The sequence below is a fragment of the Periophthalmus magnuspinnatus genome, chromosome 7 (assembly GCF_009829125.3).
Source record: "Periophthalmus magnuspinnatus isolate fPerMag1 chromosome 7, fPerMag1.2.pri, whole genome shotgun sequence".
Taxonomy (NCBI): Eukaryota; Metazoa; Chordata; class Actinopteri; order Gobiiformes; family Gobiidae; genus Periophthalmus; species Periophthalmus magnuspinnatus.
In genome coordinates, this window is record NC_047132.1 from 490,241 (window position 1) to 508,498 (window position 18,258).

Sequence of the window (18,258 nt, forward strand, 5' to 3'; positions counted from 1 at the left end):
CGGCTCTTTGCCTCTTATCATATTTTCTATTTACTGCGGCTCTTTGCATCGTTTCATGTTTCACTTATTTTTTTCTCTCTTAAAACACATCCACATCCACCAGGGCTTATTAAAACAAACAATAAACAATATATAAAAACTGATTTATCAGCTTTTTTTACGCTGCGTCTGACACGTGACCGCGGGTCATCTGCGGGTCACGTCTAATGGCGGGAAAATAAGTAAACATTTGATGCGCGTGCGACTGTTACCCTCGAGTCAAAATGGCAAAATGCAAAACTAAACGAAAATATGAGGATGAACACGGGACATTTCTGGAAGAATGGGAAGATGCTTACTTTTTTATTGAACGGAATGGCACATCACTCTGTTTAATCTGCAAAACTACAATATCACATGTCAAGGCTTCAAATCTTCAGCGTCATTTTAGCCTCTCCAGGCTCATATGGACAAGGAATTCCCCAAAGGTTCTGAACTACAAGCACAAACTGAGCACCTGGAAAAGCAGGTAAAAAGACAGTCTCAAATGTTTCAGCAATTGAACAAGCATGGAGAAACTGTGACACTTGCATCCTATAAAGTGGCGTGGAGATCGCCCGTGCTCAAAAAAAACGTACAACGAAGGAGAGTTTTTAAAACAGTGTTTTGTGGATGTAATTGAAACTTTGGCTCCAGATAATAAAAAATCCCACTGAGATTATCATCCCATCACCAACAAGGTAAGAAAATCTGTGATGTGGTTTGGAAATAACACCTGATTTATGCTTCTGTTAATATTTTAATAAGATCAGGTAAGATAAGATCAGATCTGCCTTTATTAGTCCCACAGTGGGGAAATTCCAGTGTTGCACCGCACAGTTAAAGAACAGAAGGAAAATGGAACATGCAATAAAACAAAAATAATAGATAAATAGCTTAGAATAATAAAAAAGACTTAAAAATATTCCATCAGTTTACATTATACAGGCCCTACATGTGTGTCTGAAGTGTGTTCAGTAGTTGTGTGTGTCAGAGAGAGACAGAGATGAAGATAAAGAGAAAATGTGTGTGTGTTTGACAGAGCGAGAGAAAGAGAGAGGAAGAGATGCCTGTGTGTGTATGTGGGGGGGTATCTGACCTCTGGGGTAGGTGCTGTGTTAACTCTGGCTAAGCTGCATTTGATGTGTGTGTTGAGGGTGGACACTTATCTTGAAATGAACAGAAGTACAATGCTTGCAGTTGTTTTGTAAGGAGAGGAGTGTTTTAAGGGAAATAATATGGTTAATATGGTATGTGTGTGTGGGGGGGTCTGTCTGTCTGTCTGTCTGTCTTGGCAGGTCAGTGTGTCGTGTGGCTCTTTGACTCTTACGGTTGAAAATTTTGGCTCTTTGTACCTAACTTGTTCGCCGCCCCTGAACTATAACATAATGCAGTATATTCTAGCCATGTAATTGTAGTTAGTAACATTTTAAATCATAGACGTTACTTAGGAGTCCCAATTTTCACAATCCATGTCAGTGTCATTGCCAAATCAAATGCTTCTAAAATTGTGTTTAAAAGTGCCTAGTAAGTAGTAAATGTATGCATGAAAAATACTAGATTTTTCAAGGACTGTTACTACTTTTAATTATTTTATTACTCAGATGCAATTTTGGCAGCAGTACTTTACTTGTGTACATTATTAGCCATGTAATTATATTTCATTTTCAGTGCGGACCTCATAACATATAATACTCAAAAAATGATATTTTCCAACAATATTATATTATGTTATGTTATGATTTATGTAGAGCCCCAAATGGGCTCTGGGACAGGATTTAAATAAGGCGATTCCTGAGGAACCATCCCATGCTCCAAAGAAACTATCCCACAATCAATTATCACGCGATTCCAAGAAATGATTACATGATCCCGTGTATCACGTGACCCTGAGTATCACATTTATTATTACACTTTTATCTCACTGTACTAATGCTAAAGTTAATACCAGTGAATTCCATTAAGTTGCACACACACAGAATACAATAGAAAACATAGTTGCTCGGAATCAAGGAAAGGACTGTGACTTCCTGTGGCCGTGCCATTGTGTGAAAGTTCACAAAGATAATGCTCTGCTGACCAGAGGATCTTCCTTCACACACGCTGACACACACTATAAAACTGTAAACACACACTCGTCAGGGCACCCTCTGCCACATTCCATGCAGTAGAGGCAGTGGGTCTCTTTCTTCAAAGAAAGTCAAAAGAAATCAGCCAAGACATCAGGAAGAGAATTGTAGATCCTTAGATGTAATTTCCAAATGGCCAAGATTCATCTGTCCAAACAATTATACGCAAGTATTAAGACCATGGGAATATCCAGCTATAATACTGCCCGGGAAGGAGACGAGTTCTGTGTCCCAGAGATGAACGTGCTTTGGTCTGAGGCAAAAGACCTTGTGAAGACGCTGCTGAAGAGTGTGTCATTATCCACAGTGAAACAAGGACTGTACTGACATGGACTGAAAGGACACTCTGCAGGAAGAAGACATTACTCCAAAAGAAACATACAAAGTCAAATTACAGTTTGCAAATGCACACAGGGACAAACACCTTCATTTTTGGAGACATGTCCTTTGGTCTGATGAAACTAAAATTGAATTGTTTGGCCAAAATGAGCATTTTTACATTTGGAGAAAAAAGGGGGAAGTCTGCAAACCTGAGAACACCATCCCAGCTGTGAAATACAGGGGTGGGCATCATGTTGTGGGTTGTTTTGCTGTAGAAGGGACTGGTGAACTTCACAAAACAGACATCATGAGGAAAGAACATTATGTGGAAATACTGAAGCAACATCTCAAGACATCAGCCAGGAAGTCAAAGCTTAGGCACAAATGGGTCTTTGGAGTGGTCATCACAAAGCCCTGAGCCCTATTGAAAAACCTGAGAAGGCAGGAGCGAGCAAGGCAGCCTACACCAAAACTTTTACTCAGGTACTGTTCAATGATAATATTACTGAAGTAGGAGTAAAAGTATGCTGCTAGAAAAGTACTGTGAAAAGTCCAATTTATTTTAAAAGTTTCTAACATAAACACAACTATAGTGTAACAGAATAATACCCAGCTCTGGTTCTAGTTTACCAAAATGTTGATTTTGCATTCATACACTTGTCCTGGTTTAATTCTAGTCCAGTGCAGGTTTAGTCCAAGTGTAGTCCCAGTGTTATGCGGCCTGTGTGTAGTTGTGTGCAGTAGTGTGTAGTTGTGTGTAGTTGTGTGCAGTAGTGTGTAGTTGTGTGTAGTTGTGTGCAGTTGTGTGTAGTTGTGTGTAGTTGTGTGCAGTTGTGTGTAGTTGTGTGCAGTAGTGTGTAGTTGTGTGCAGTTGTGTGTAGTTGTGTGCAGTAGTGTGCAGTAGTGTGTAGTTGTGTGCAGTTGTGTGCAGTTGTGTGTAGTTGTGTGCAGTAGTGTGTAGTTGTGTGCAGTTGTGTGCATGTTCTGGGCTCTGGACTAAACGCACAGGGTGCAGGCTGCTACGCGATAGTATAGGGCAGTAATACTAAATTGGTCAGCAGCCAAATAGCCAACCAAAGAGCAGATAACTTACCCGACCTTTAGCACAGATTTAACACTTACAAACGCCATCTTTAAAACAAAATAATCCGCTATTCACCGTGCACAATGGAATTATAAACCTGCAAGCAAAAACTACAAGTCCTCATACTACAGGATAATGTCACAGTAATCACTAAACCTGCAGAGTCTAATGTATGTGACGGGTTTCATGAGCTGCAAACCTTGAAGCTAACACGGCTGGCCTTGTGCCGTTACTGTGCAAGATTTTGCAGATAGTAACAGTAGTTTTTTGGCTAGTGTAATGAATCGGTTACCTAACGTTATTTACGCGTGAAATGTCCGTACAAAAAACTGTCAAAGTTTACAGACAAATGGGATTATTGCAGCGAAGGGGCTACGGATAAATTACTACTACTATATCTGGATTAAACATTACAATAAAAAAAGGTTTGAGCAGACGTACCGTACTTGCAAACTGCCTCAGAAGTTGTTGGTTTTGAGACCCGAGCTAACCCGCGGGGGCGGGGCAGGGGCGGAGGAGGGGCGGAGTGAGCGTGGAGCCGTACGTCATGACGTCGGGGCGGAGTTTGGGAGGGCACACCGGATCCAGGGGCTTTTTACCGGGCCGCTGGAGGATGCGCTGCTCCACACGGCAGGGCTGAGGAGAACACTTGACGGTACTTTGTGTGATGACACTCGGTGGAGTTTTGACTAACTCACTGGATCGTTACATTTTTCCCTTTTTTGCCCTTGCAGATAAGATGGAGACGATGTGTGGTGTTTTGGTGATTTTGCTCTGTGTGTCACTTGGATTTGGATTCTCTGTAACAGACGTAGTAAGTGTGATTTTTATGTTTTATTTGTTTTTAATTCATTAATTAATCATACATTTCAACATACCTGTAATTGTTATTTCACAGTCTTATACATTTTATCATGAACAGGTGGTGGAGTACCCAAAAAGTTTACTCAAGAAAGAGTAACATTACTGAAAAAATAATTACTCAAGTAGAAGTACAAAGTAATGGTCAAAGAAATTACTCAAATATGAGTAAAAAATTATTCGGGAAAAGTACCACTCAAGTAAGAGTAACTGTCTGGACGTATCATCTGATCTATAATCTGAAGTGAATTTAATTGAAAGGACGAAACATTAAATTATACACAAAATCTTTTTTTTTTCTTTCTTTTCTTTCTTTTTTTAAAGATAGACTCAAAAATGAGAAATACTAAATCATATCTAAAGGAACGGTGCAAGAAACACACATGTTCAAATCATTTTCTATTGTTAACATAAAGGAACCACAACTTTTACTCAAGTATAAGTAGCCAGCTGTTACTTCAATAAATACAATTTCTTTAAAAAGTTATTCAAGTAAACGTAATTGAATAAATGCATACTACCCACCTCTGATTACTCTCCAATTCTCCAACTTTATAGATTTTTACTTTTTTTTTTGTGTGACTGCAATTAGATTTGCAATTTATCATCATGGGATTCTGTTCAAAGTTCACAATTGAAATGTGTCATTAAGAATTGACAAAAACTGATTTACTAATAGAAGAATTACATTTCAGAACATATTTGTACAGCTCTAAACTGTGGGGTTACCAGCAGTTAGCAGGATAAGACAAGATATTTTGTTGTTTGTGGACGAAATTACAGTACTTCAAAAACTGCAGCCTTTGCGATTTACTAAATGTGTCAATTTTTGTGTCCAAATTGTGATTTTGATTCAGTTGCGATTCATCTTCATTCAGTCCTATATTGAAAGATGGAAAAAGGAGGGTATAGGCCAGACATGGGCAAAGTATGGCCCGGGGTTGAGTTTATTAATCCAGCCCACCGAACTTGACCAAATTATATTAAAATAGTCTGTGTAAACCCTCAGTCGGTCAGGTCTGATCCATAGCAAACTACGAAGTTTAAATCTGTAAACTGGACAATTTGTTATAGGAATGAAGAGATTTGTCTGCACATCCAAGCTTCACTCCTACAACAACAGATTTAAACTTTGCTATATAGATATATGTTAAAATAGGTAAGGTTCAATTGTGTTCGATTTACCTTTCCTCTTTAATGTCAACGTTTCCCCAAAAGGTGACGCACTTCAGCTACTTCAACCAGAATATTTTTTCACTGAAGTCCGATCAAAGGCTGTATGCCCAATATGCCAAGAAACAATACCAGCCATCATATTGCTACGAAGCATGAAAAACTACACGAGCAAGCAGTCAGTGCAGGAACGGCAACCAATTTACAGACTCAGCAACATTTTTTTTCTGGCATTCAAATTAGCTATATATATATATCCTGGCCCCGCCCCTCTGTCAAATTTTAGAACCCACTGTGGCGGCCTGTGTGTTAAAAAGTTTGCCCACCTCCATGTCCAATCTGCTGCAGGAAAGTATTCTAAACATGAAATCTGCTCTGTCACTTTTTTGCATTTCTTTTGTTGATTTCAGGCATAATAAACTTCTGACAGTGCCAACTTTCTTCCTCAATGCTACACACACGTGTGCTTCTGATTGACACCAATGTTGGTCAGTAAGGTGGGGGTTGTGGGTTACTGGAGCCCCAGAAAGTGAATCAGTGCTACAGATGACTGAAAGTTTACGCCCCACTCTTCCCCTTGTAGAATCAACCAATTACATTACACACATTTAGTGACATTTTCTCCTTACAGCCAATGAGCAGCGGAACAGGATGATGTATGGCATGCCATGCTTTTCCGTAAACAGACGGAGCATGACAAGTGCGTAAACAAAGCCGAGTGGTTCTAGAAATCCGTGCTTAATGTGTGTGCATTTTATGGACTACTGTTTTGCAACTGTTTTGTGTAATGTGGATGTTTGTACAAGACATCTCTGGCTGTGTGTTCCAAAGTGTATAAATGCTTCTCAGACATATTTACAGTGATTCTGACACCTGTGGGTAAAAGTATAGGGCGTTACCTTTGCAAAGACCCCAAACTTGTGTATTTACTACTGAGGGTTCAATAATGGTGATCATTTTAATTTGGAGAGGTCGGAACAAAGGGAATTCACCAAAATGACTTTGAATTGTAAGGGGTTAAGCATTATATTTTCATTCATTCTTTTAATTCATTCTTCATTCTGTTTTTCAGCGTCTGAACTGTGATGATTTTAATGGTATGTTTTCCGGTGCTTTTTCTTGCAGCCTTAGTACTAAGTGTTATTCCACTGTACACAGATGTAATCACCCCCACACTGACTGCAGCCTCTTGTTTCAGGTGATTTCATTGAGAATACGACCTTCGTCCCGTCTTTGCTGGCCGACCTGAAGGCCAAATTGACAGTGAACAAAGGAGACTATTTGTTTAACGTTAGCTGGGCCATTGCCATTGACAGTAAGACACAACTTTAACATGTAGGCATTGAAACAGTGCTGGATAGAGTAGATCTTATATAAAGTGCACATGACAGTTCCCTAAAACATAGTTAGGCCTACTCATTTCCCTAAAACATAGTTAGCAGCATTATATTTAGCAGCACTTTGGCATTTAAAATGGCAATTCTGCTTTAAAATGTCATAAATGTCATAGGTATAGGTATATAGGTTATGTAGTGTAGGTTTTAACTACATTGCTAACTTTCCCCAACACCTACTCTGTTTTCTTCTTCTGTTCCGGAACAGTTTTATTAAACAGGTAAAGTTCTACCCACCCATCTACCCACTCACTGATAGAACACTTATCACTCACATCAGCTCTAAACACAAGTGGTTCTTTAACATCAGACTGCATAATGAGTTTAACTCCAGACAGATTTTGACTTGGAGCCTTGTGTCACTGAACTGTTCATAAGCATTGCTCTTTAAATGAGTAACAATTGACTGTCCAATCTGGTTAGCTAAGTCTGATATCAAAGTATAAAATGAACATTAGAAGCAGCTTGTGGCTTTACACAGAGGAGGCTGCACATGAGGAGAGATGAACATAGGGCTTCTTCACATGCCTACAACCATCTCCTACTAAAAACATTAACATTAGTATTAACTGGAGCTATCAGTGAAAAATACATACAGAGATCTTGCAGAAATAAGTACAAAAAATAATCAAACTGGCTAAAGATGAAAGTTTATATTATTATGATTATTATGATTGTTATTATTATAAAGCCATTTGAAAGGTGCAGTATAAAAATAGTATTTTTAATCATTTTCTGTTTAACATTGTTCATATATTGTTTATATACACAGACAAATTAAAATATTGCACTCATGACTAAATTAAATCACGCGCAAACTGTTTTGCTTATGTGTATATACTTTTGAATGAATTATTTTCTCATAATTATTAATTGTATGATAATTATAGTGTAGTAATTAAGGTTGTGAAAAGTATCAAAAGGTTGAAGTTAGGTACTCATTTGAGCATCAATACTTAATAAGTCACATTCACAGGACAGAAATGAACCTTTTTTGAATCGCTTAGCTGTATCTTTCACAAGTATAAGACACATAGACCTGTATACACCCATGGACCACTATGAACCTACTGGACACTGAGGATTACACAGATATAAGACACATGGGAATAGAAAAGAAAGCATTATGATTTAATGATTTGAATTCACAATCTATTGCCTAAATAAAGAGGGTTTTTTTTATTATCTTTGTGATATCGAAATAGAGTTTGAAATTCTAGTATCGTGACAACACTAGTAACAGTTCTAGTCCAGTTTAGACCTGGTTTAGTATTAAGGTGCAGGTGTTTTATAATATATTTTATAATATATTGTCGCTGTTTCCTTTCAGGTACTCTCAAATACATTCAAGGCACTGTTATCACCATATCACCAAAAACAATGAAATGTGAATATGTGCCACCCTTGAAAGATATCCATATTCCAGAGAACCACAAGGCACCGGTAAAACATGGCTCCATATCCACATAATAATAATAGTCTTTAATAGAGGTTATGCCCTAGCATCATATTATTTGAAAATACCCATCAACATTCTGACTGAGTTACACTGAGTGGCAGAACTATGGACTGCTTAACAGGCAAAATATGATTCTTAGCTTTTTTTTGGCCTTATTTTTGCCCATGCAGCTTCTTTTTTTTTTTTTTTTTTAGCTCAACTTACCATTATACGACAAAAAGGAAATGGATGGGAGTTTCTCTGTTGTTACAGAGCTTAGGTAGCTTGTTAGCTAACAATATAGGGACGATAAAGGACACTTAAACAGGCCTTACAACAATGAATATACGCACACACTCAGAAACATGTTATTTAAGTCTGTGTCAGTGATAAATGTGAGCGTAGTCTGCAGAGTGCTTGATGTTTTGCTAACTGTTAACTGGTTTTCTACTACCATTTACTTTATTTTCTTATTTTAGATGTCAGATACAAACTAAATATTGAGCAAAGTCGTGCACTTTTGTATTTGTTATTAAACTGTAGCAGCTCTTTCACATTTTAGATGTGTTTTGAGCTCTTACAGGAGAAAATGTCATTACTTGTTGTCACTCAAATAATGTTGCCAATCAAATAATGTTGCCACTCATTGTAAACAATGTGATATCGTCTGCATAAGCTCTATAGGGGTATAGTTTTTAGTCCTTTAGTTGATTCATTGGTCAACTAATTACTTTATTTAGATGATAAGGATTTATATTGGACATCCATATTTTTATATATAAAAATACACAGTTACCTAGTACTTTTTTGCATAAATAGTTGTTTCCGCATGAACTTCCTTGTAGTTGTAGTCTTGTGAGTGCAGTTTTGGTCAGAGACAGATCAGATCAGATTATAGAGATGGAAGTGGAACTAAACACTAAGTCCCCTTTTTTCCACTACTAAACTGTATATATGGTGTTAGTATAGCATTATCTACTGTTCCAAGTCATTTTTGGTGAAATTCCTGGTCAAAAACATGTACATCTAAGTTTGTATGGCCTTCGGTGGACACTGCAATTTCCAGTGGTTGGTGATTACGGCCAGGTGTTTGTAGGAGGGGCGGAGTTTGAACTGTGGATTCCTGTTAGACCAATTTGACTGTTCCTTATACCTCCAGACCCCACCACTCTTACTGTCATCTTTAGTCCACAGGCACTGCCCAATTTAATAGCTCTATTTGAAATTTGGTTGTGGATGGAGTTTAGATGTTTATTCCCACTTTCATAGTTTTGCCACACCCCCTTTTTAGTCGACTAATTGATCTTTGGACGACTACAGTTTTGAATATAGAGTGATCAAGCTTTGTCTTTTCAGATTTGGTTCCACCACACCATACCACATCCAGGCCACGCTGATAGCTACTTGGTTGTAGCCGTCAACATTCCTCTGCCCCCGCGCCAGAGCAACCCTTCCCACACACCATACAAATATTGGACTATGTCTGCGCCAAGAATATCTGATGAGACTGAGGTTGTTTCTCCAACAAGTAAGCTACTTAATATAGTCAAGAGATTCCTGCTGATGTGAACGTAGAACTACAGATGTGAAGTTTATTTGGTTAATCGATAATTGTGGTTATTCAGGTCACAATATAATCTTAAAAGCTAAAAATAATCAATTTATTCATCTTCCATCATAATCCACCCCACATCCATAATTCATCTTCTCTTGGTTAGACTGAGCCTAGTGGTACAAGCTTTTCATAACCTCCAAGAACCCCAAAAATTTACAATAAACCATCCTACAAATAAATTATTTTCTCAGGGTTAGACTGAGACTAGTGTCCCTGATGTTACAAGCCTTCCATAACGTCCAGGAACCGCCAAAATGTACAATAATTTATCCCTCAAATAGGTTATGTTCTCTAGGTTACACTGAGCCAAGTGCCTCTAGTGGTACAAAACCTACATAACCTCCAGGAACGCCCAAGGTCTAAAACCACATAATAAAAGAAGCACGTTCACTCACTTCTGGGTTGGAAAATTGCAGTGCGGTATGAGGTATGAAGAGTCGAATCCTGTTTGCCCCTTTACGGCACGTTGTTAGCACCTCCTATGGATAGCTGCGCATGATAGCGAGTAGCAGATTTTTTATTTGTGGCAAAATAGTACGCAATGCTTCGAAATCCTACGTGTATAGCTAGTAAAGAAAATAAAATTGGATGCATGAATGACTCCAAATACAGCTGTGAGAGGGTAAATGAGAAGGAAAACAATTATAACATGGGTAAAAGCAATTTTTTCAGACTTTTGATATAGTCGTTACAATATTGACAATATTTATTTGAAAGTGCAGATTGAGATTATGAAAAGCATTTTGTAATCAAGATGAAATATGGATGCCCTCCTTTCAATTTTGAAATGTTTTTTTTTTTGTCCCCACACTGAAGCATAAATTTCTTTCAAAGATTTAAAACATATATATATATATATATATATATATATATATATATATATATATATATATATATATATATATATATATATATATATATATATATATTCTCTTTTATATTATATATATTATTAATTATTATATATATATTCTCTTTTTATGACTGAATGTTTTGATATTGTTGCACAGATCAAGTTCAGTCTACACTTACAACTTCAGGTATTCAACCATTCATTCAATAATACTGAAGGTTTTGAAACCCAACTGATGGTCCAGTCTTATGTTGCAGTCCCATTTGTTGACAGAGGGGGGCCCTCTTCGGTTGGAGGTTTGGTCATCTGTGGAGGGTTGATCGTCTGTGTAATGCTCTTGCTCTTTGCATATGTCATATGTAAGTACTCACAAAAGTGACTCACTTGAATTCACATTTTAAAGTTTATTGTCCTTTTATTTGGATTTTTTATGGAGCTCCATAGTCTGTATAGTGGCTACTTTGATATCCACTCCAGTTTTAGAAGTAAAATTTCCATTCATTTTTCCCATAGACTTAAAAAAAAATTCAAATATTAAGAGACATGTAGTTATCATGTAGCTAACCAGCTACATGATAACTAAAATCAATAATGTGGTTGTTAATTAGCGATGTTATAATTATTGACTACAAAACCTAATTTTATGTAACATCCATTTCTGAAAGTGCTTGGTCCCCCCTTGTGCCGAGCACAAAGATACAGGACTCGGGGGAAAGTTTACAGTGTTTATTTACAAAGGTGCAAAACACGTGAACGATGATCAAATGGTGAGTCGGGAACAGGGCGTGGCTCATGGTCCAAGAGCAGGGCGTGTGAAGCGGAGTCTGGGACAGGGCGGACAGTGCCGGCAGAGTTGAGCTGGGTCCGGGGCAGGAGAGCAGAGCGGGTCCAGGGAGCAGGATCACTCAGGTATGCGGACCATCTGGCGCTGAGTGTCAGGTCCTGGCTCCTCTTATTCCCCTCGGGTGCGGCTGATTAGAGATTAGCCCCAGGTGTGCGCGGGAGGAGCCCAGCTCTCCACCCCAGCTCTCCACCCCAGCTCCAGACTCAGACACGTGACCAAGCAGGAAAAAATACACAAAATATGACAGACAGACCAGGATCGTGACAGAAAGTTATTAGAGCATTTCCTAGAATGTGTGTGTTTTAAATGTGCTTTTTGGACTTAACAGACATGTTTTTGGTATTAGTTAACAGATAGCTAGTTAGACTGCACAATGCCTTTGAACTCTTGATTTGAATCTTTTGTTTTTGGAAAAACAAATGAAAAATTGATTTCGGACACCCAAGGTCAGAGGTCGATGATCGACTTTGTCGTCGTGTCATCTGACCTTTGGCCGCGTGTCTTGGACACTCAGGTGAAGTCACCACCTGGTGGTGAGTTTGATTCCCTGGTGGAGGAGGAGGCCTGACAGACCTGGCAGACCCAAGTGTACTGTGAGGGTCTGTTGGGGACGTCTGTCAGGGGGTTTTCAACTCACACCTCTGGGAGAGCTTCTTCCAGATCTTGGAGAGACATGCATTCTGAATGGGCCATGTTCTCTGCCTCTATTGTCGACGCTTGGTGCTTGTAGCGGCGACAACCCCCAAACATGGTGGTGGACACCAGATGTAAGGGATGCCGTCAGGCTAAAGAAGGAGTCCTATCGAGTCTTGTTGGCTTGTGGGACTCCTGAGGCAGCCGACGAGTACCGGTGGGTCAAGCATGCCGTGGCTCATGCTGTTGCAGTGGCAAAAACTCGGAGTTGAGAAGAGTTCAGCCATGGAGGAGGACTATCGGACAGCCTCAAAGAGATTCAGGCAAACCGTCCGACCCTGTGCTTCACTAACACTGTTTACAATATGGGTGGAGAGCTGCTGACCTCGACTGGGGATGTTGTTGGACAGTGGAGGGAATACTTTGAGGATCTCCTCAACCCCACCGTCATGTAAGGCTCCAGGGGTAAATGAGATCCTTCCGAGTAACTCAAGTCTCTGGATGTTGTGGGACTGTATTGGCTGACATGTCTCTGCAACATCGCGTGGCCGTCCAGGACAGTACCTCTGGACTGGCAGACCAGGGTGGTCTGCTGTTTAAGAAGAGGGAGCAGAATGTGTGTTCCAATTACAGAGGAATCACACTCCTCAGCCTTCCCAGTAAGGTCTATTCCAAGGTATTGGAGAGGAGAATCCAACCAATAGTCGAACCTTGGATCCAGGAGGAGCAGTGCTGTTTTTGTCCCGGTCATGGAACACTGGACCAACTCTATACTCCATTGGGTGCTCGAGGGTTCATAGGAGTTTGCCCAACCAATCCACATGTGTTTCGTGGATCTGAAGAAGGCATTTAACCATGTCCTTCATGGTGTCCTTTGGCAGAGCTTCGGGAGTATGGGGTCCGGGGCCCTTTGTTAAGGACTGTCCGGTCCCTGTATGACCAGAGCAGGAGCTGAGTCGAAAGGCAAAGCTCTCGATTTACAGGTCAGTCTTGATTCCTACTCTAACCTATGGTCATGAGCTTTGGGTAGTGACTTGAATATAAGTGGGATAGGATGAGGAGCTTGGTCACACAGGAGGAGCTCAGAGTAGAGTCACTGCTCTTCCACATTGAGAGGAGCCAGCTGAGGTGGGGTGAGGGAAGTCTGGGAGTCCCTGCTTAGACAGCTGCCTCTGCGACATGGCCCCGGATAAGGGGAAGAAAATGGCTGGATGGACTTTCGGAACCGAAGTGGGCAGGGCTGTTGAGCTCCATAGACAAGACATTTAAAAAAATTACTTTTAGAAAAATGTCCTAAATTTAGGCAAATATTCTAGATCAAAACTACTCAAATCAAGTAATTTTTTTTTAGCAGATACTTATTTTTACAGTGTATTTATTTAATACCTTGAAAAACATGCAATCTATGGAGATAGATCTATTATGGAGATATAAAAGACATATGCATTTTTTCACTCTCTGACATGAAATCAGACTAAACTTTTCCTGTTTTAGATCAACTAGGCAATTAGGACCGATTAGGATAATGATAGAAGTTTTTTGTTTTTTTTCATGACTTTCTTCAAAGTCAGAAGTTCACACAGTTCATTAGTATTTGGTACCATTGCCTTTAAACTGTATGACTTGGATCAAAGATTTCGGATATCCTTATATACACTTCTCATGATAGTTGGAAGGGATTTTGGCCCATTCCTCCTAGCAGAACTAGTGTAGCTGAGCCAAGTTTGTAGACCGCCTCGCTCATGTCTTCAGCGTCCAAATTCTTTAAAGACATAGTAATCTTACTGTATGTAAACTTCTGGTTTCAACTGTAAGTTTTATGCTGTACTATGGAAGATTTTTATGTCTCCCTCAGACAAAGTGTGTGCTGCCCGCCTTGCCGTCAGGTATAAGAAGGTGGGTCCGGGTGCAAATGGTCCATGCGTGCCTGTGCTGGTGGTGTACCCGGCGAAGAGCGAGCAGTTCCAGTGTGCCGTAGGGGCTCTGGTGGAGTTCCTGCAGCAGTATGGAGGCTGCAGCGTGGCAGTGGACATGTGGCAGCAGGGGAGCGTGGCTAAGCTGGGGCCCATGCGCTGGCTTCTGGAGCAGGTGCAGGCTGCCCGCACGGTGCTCATCGTGGCTGCACAGGTGAGGCCCAACAATGGCTCAGGAACGAGGAGAGGGGGGAGACAAGCAGGTGCTATATGGAAGCTATATAGAGCCTTTAAAGGCATTGTACCTAATTTTTGCTGTCTTAAAGAGGGGGTATTATGCAAAATTGACTTTATGACATTATATCATGTTATGATTTTATTCCATTATTAAAAACATGACTGAAGGGATTTAATATGTCAATCTTGTGAACTCTTCCTGGACCTATTCAAACCCTCCTTATAATTAGCAGTACGAGCCTGTACAAGACTTAACCCACAAGCCTACGTCCCGCATGCTCCCACATGACAATTTTTCATAAAGGAGTCCAGAAATACTGTTTTTCACAATCGTTTACTGGCATAGCTTTCGCTGACCACAAAACACACCACCATAGACCATGGTAAAACACCTTCTCCCCGCAACCTTGTGCCCCGTTCTCCCCCTTTATATTACATACATTACTGGTACATTTTATCATTACATACTATTACTCATGTAGGAGTAACTTTTGCAGATCAGATTGTTCATGTTTTGGGCATATTTTGTGGATAACCTCAGTGTTTCCATTGAAGTCACATGCCCTTTTCTGAATTTAGAAAAAGGTTTATGCAGAGTCATGGTGGTTAGCTGAGGTAGGGGAAAGCAGAAAGAGTGGAGTGGTTGGATAAATATTGCATGACAATGAACCCTTGTTTTTAAAGTTTTTCTCATTTTCAGTATATAGACGGGTCATGCCTCATGCGAAAGCTCACAACCTCCAGAATTCACTCACTGAACTGCAGAGACTGCACTAGCAGTGATTAATGATTGTCTGCAGGTGTTGGGGTTTAAGCAGTGACAATTTAGATCAGAGAGAGTCCTTTTAGGTTCAAACCAACTGGATTTCAGCATTGAATCAAAACAAATTATGATGTACAGTGAGGCAAATAAGTATTTGAACATCCTGTGATTTTGCAAATTCTCCCACTTAGAAATCATGGAGGGGTCTGAAATTTTCATCTTAGGTGCATGTCCACTGTGAGAGATATAATCTAAAAAAATCTGGAAATTACATTGTATGATTTTTAAAATAATTTATTTGTATGTTACTGCTGCAAATAAGTATTTGAACACCTGATAAAATCAATGTTATATTTGGTACAGTAGCCTTTGTTTGCAATTACAGAGGTCAAACATTTCCTGTAGTTTTTCTCCAGTTTGCTCACACTGCAGGATTCTGGCCCACTCCTCCACACAGATCTTCTCTAGATCAGTCAGGTTTCTGGGCTGTCGCTGAGAAACATGGAGTTTGAGCTCCCTCCAAAGATTTTCTATTGGGTTTAGGTCTGGAGACTGGCTAGGCCACTCCAGAACCTTGATATGCTTCTTACGGAGCCACTCCCGGTCATCCTCTTGTTAATACAGTGCAGTCGTCCTGTCCCATGTGCAGAAAAACACCCCCAAAGCATGATGTTTCCACCCCCATGCTTCACAGTAGGGATGGTGTTCTCTGGATGGTACTCATCATTCTTCTTCCTCCAAACACGGCGAGTGGAATTAAGACCAAAAAGTTCTATTTTGGTCTCATCTGACCACATGACTTTCTCCCATGACTCCTTTGGATCATCCAAATGGTCATTGGTCAAACTGAAGACGGGCCTGGACATGTGCTGGTTTAATCAGGGGAACCTTCTGTGCCATGATTTAAAACCATGACGTCTTAGTGTATTACTAACAGTAACCTTGGAAACGGTGGTCCCAGCTCTTTTCATTGACCAGCTCCTCCCGTGTAGTTCTGGGTTGATTCCTCTCCTTTCTTAGGATCATTGAGACCCCACGAGGTGAGATCTCACATGGAGCCCCAGTCCGAGGGAGATTGATAGTCATGTTTAGCTTCTTCCATTTTCTAATAATTGCTCCTACTGTGGATCTTTTTTCACCAAGCTGCTTGGCAATTGCCCCTTTGCCCTTTCCAGCCTTGTGGAGGTCTACAATTTTGTCTCTTGTGCATTTTGACAGTTCTTTGGTCTTGTCCATGTTAGTAGTTGGAGTCTTACTGATTGTATGGGGTGGACAGGTGTCTTTATGCAGATAACGACCTCAAACAGGAGCTTCTAATTTAGGAGAATAAGTGGAGTGGAGGTGGACTTTTTAAAGGGGGACTAACAGGTCTTTGAGGGGCAGAATTGTAGCTGATAGACAGGTGTTCAAATACTTATTTGCAGCAGTAACATACAAATACATTATTTAAAAAATCATACAATTTTTTTCATAATTTTTTTTAGATTATGTCTCTCACAGTGGATATGCACCTAAGATGAAAATTTTAGAGCCCTCCATGATTTCTAAGTGGGAGAACTTGCAAAATCACAGGGTGTTCAAATACTTATTTGCCTCACTGTAAATAAATGGGTTATCATCTCCAATGTTTTTGTAATCACAAGTAAATTAGGATTAAAATTCTTATCAATAAAATTTACATTTGATTTGAACATATTTACTTCATAACTGGGAACACAGTTAGGTCATGGTCAGTTCATGGAATTTTAAATCAAAATCTTATCCTTATCTTAGCCTTTAAGACAACTCAAGTTCAGTTGTGATCGTAGTACCTTTTGTAAAACTAACAGCACATACAGTTCCTTTAAAAAAATAATATGAGAACATAATTCTATTGTCTATTTCTTCCCAGCCTTCTTCCCTGCCCTCACCCCAGCCTCTCCCCATCCCTGGAGCCAGCATCCCTGCAGCAGCTCAGGACCTGTACCCCCTGGTCCTAAACCTGGTGGCAGGTCAGGCTAAGAACAGCTCAGATCTGGCTAAGTTCTGGGTGGTGCACTTTGGAAAGAGTGCTTCACTAACCTCGGAGCTTAGGGCCTGTCAGACATTTAGTCTGATGAAAGATTTGAACAAGCTGTGTCGATGTCTTCACAAGCACAAACAGGATGACAGCATGAAGATAGCGAATCTCTTCTTGTCTGGAAACTTGTACAGCAGAGATAGCACAGAGAAGCTACGTGCTGCGGTGCAAGCTTTAAATGGACAGCAAGTGAGTGGGGCTAAAGATCAGGAAGCTGCATAACACAATTGGTTTTGTGACTGCAAATTATGAAATTATGATTTTTACAATTTCATTGTGTTCAGCTGGAGGGCAGAGGCCTGTATAACTATCAGAAATTCTCTGTTTTTGAAAGAAATATCAACATTTAAGATGCACAAACGTCAAACCTTATCATTACTTGTTTGGGATTGGCTCCCCAAATTTACCATATTATCTGTAATCTTAGGGATTGAAGTTCTTTCAACTCAAAACATTCACACCTTTTGTGTTGAATAATGGCACCACTTTCTGAAACTAGTGTGAAAAAAATAATTTGATTTTTTTTTAATGTATACTGACAGAAGATGTTGAACTTTGTATCAGTTTTTGTTTCATGTGGATTTACCCAGTAATTACAGAGATATTAATCATAAACTAGGTCAACAAATTTGCAGCCTGACAGTTAAACAGTAAATTTCACCATAGAATTCTGACCTGTCCAGCTTACATTTTAACTATAGGGATTCTGGAAAGTTGAGATGTCACATGAACATAACTATTATATAAAATATATTTGTTTGACCACTTTAAGGGTAGATGAGTGGCTAGCACTCTCACCTCACAGCCCAAAGATCTTGAGTAGGCTCCTACAACTCCTGGGTAGCATGGGGCGTTTCTATGGGGAAAAACCTCCTTGTCAAAGCCTTATCTATCAAATCTCAGACACTAAGCAGGACTTGGCC

The 18,258-nt window shown here is 39.8% G+C and overlaps 2 protein-coding genes across 2 annotated transcripts in view; one reads left to right on the forward strand and one right to left on the reverse strand.

Annotated features, from left to right (window-relative positions):
• The window catches only part of chdh (choline dehydrogenase), a 47,135-nt gene extending 43,064 nt beyond the window's left edge, over positions 1-4,071 (reverse strand). The window contains exon 1 of the mRNA XM_033969939.2: positions 3,994-4,071. The gene's annotated coding sequence lies outside the window, so the exon portion shown is untranslated. The remainder of the gene's footprint in view (positions 1-3,993) is intronic.
• LOC117373632 (uncharacterized) lies at positions 2,853-17,810 on the forward strand. The gene is made up of 9 exons (XM_055223146.1): positions 2,853-2,951; positions 6,659-6,683; positions 6,785-6,901; positions 8,311-8,423; positions 9,775-9,946; positions 11,044-11,073; positions 11,144-11,245; positions 14,219-14,490; positions 17,168-17,810. Exons 1-9 carry the CDS (start codon positions 2,853-2,855, stop codon positions 17,555-17,557), a joined length of 1,320 nt encoding a protein of 439 aa, XP_055079121.1. The 3' UTR covers positions 17,558-17,810.
• The last annotated feature ends 448 nt before the right edge of the window (positions 17,811-18,258 follow it).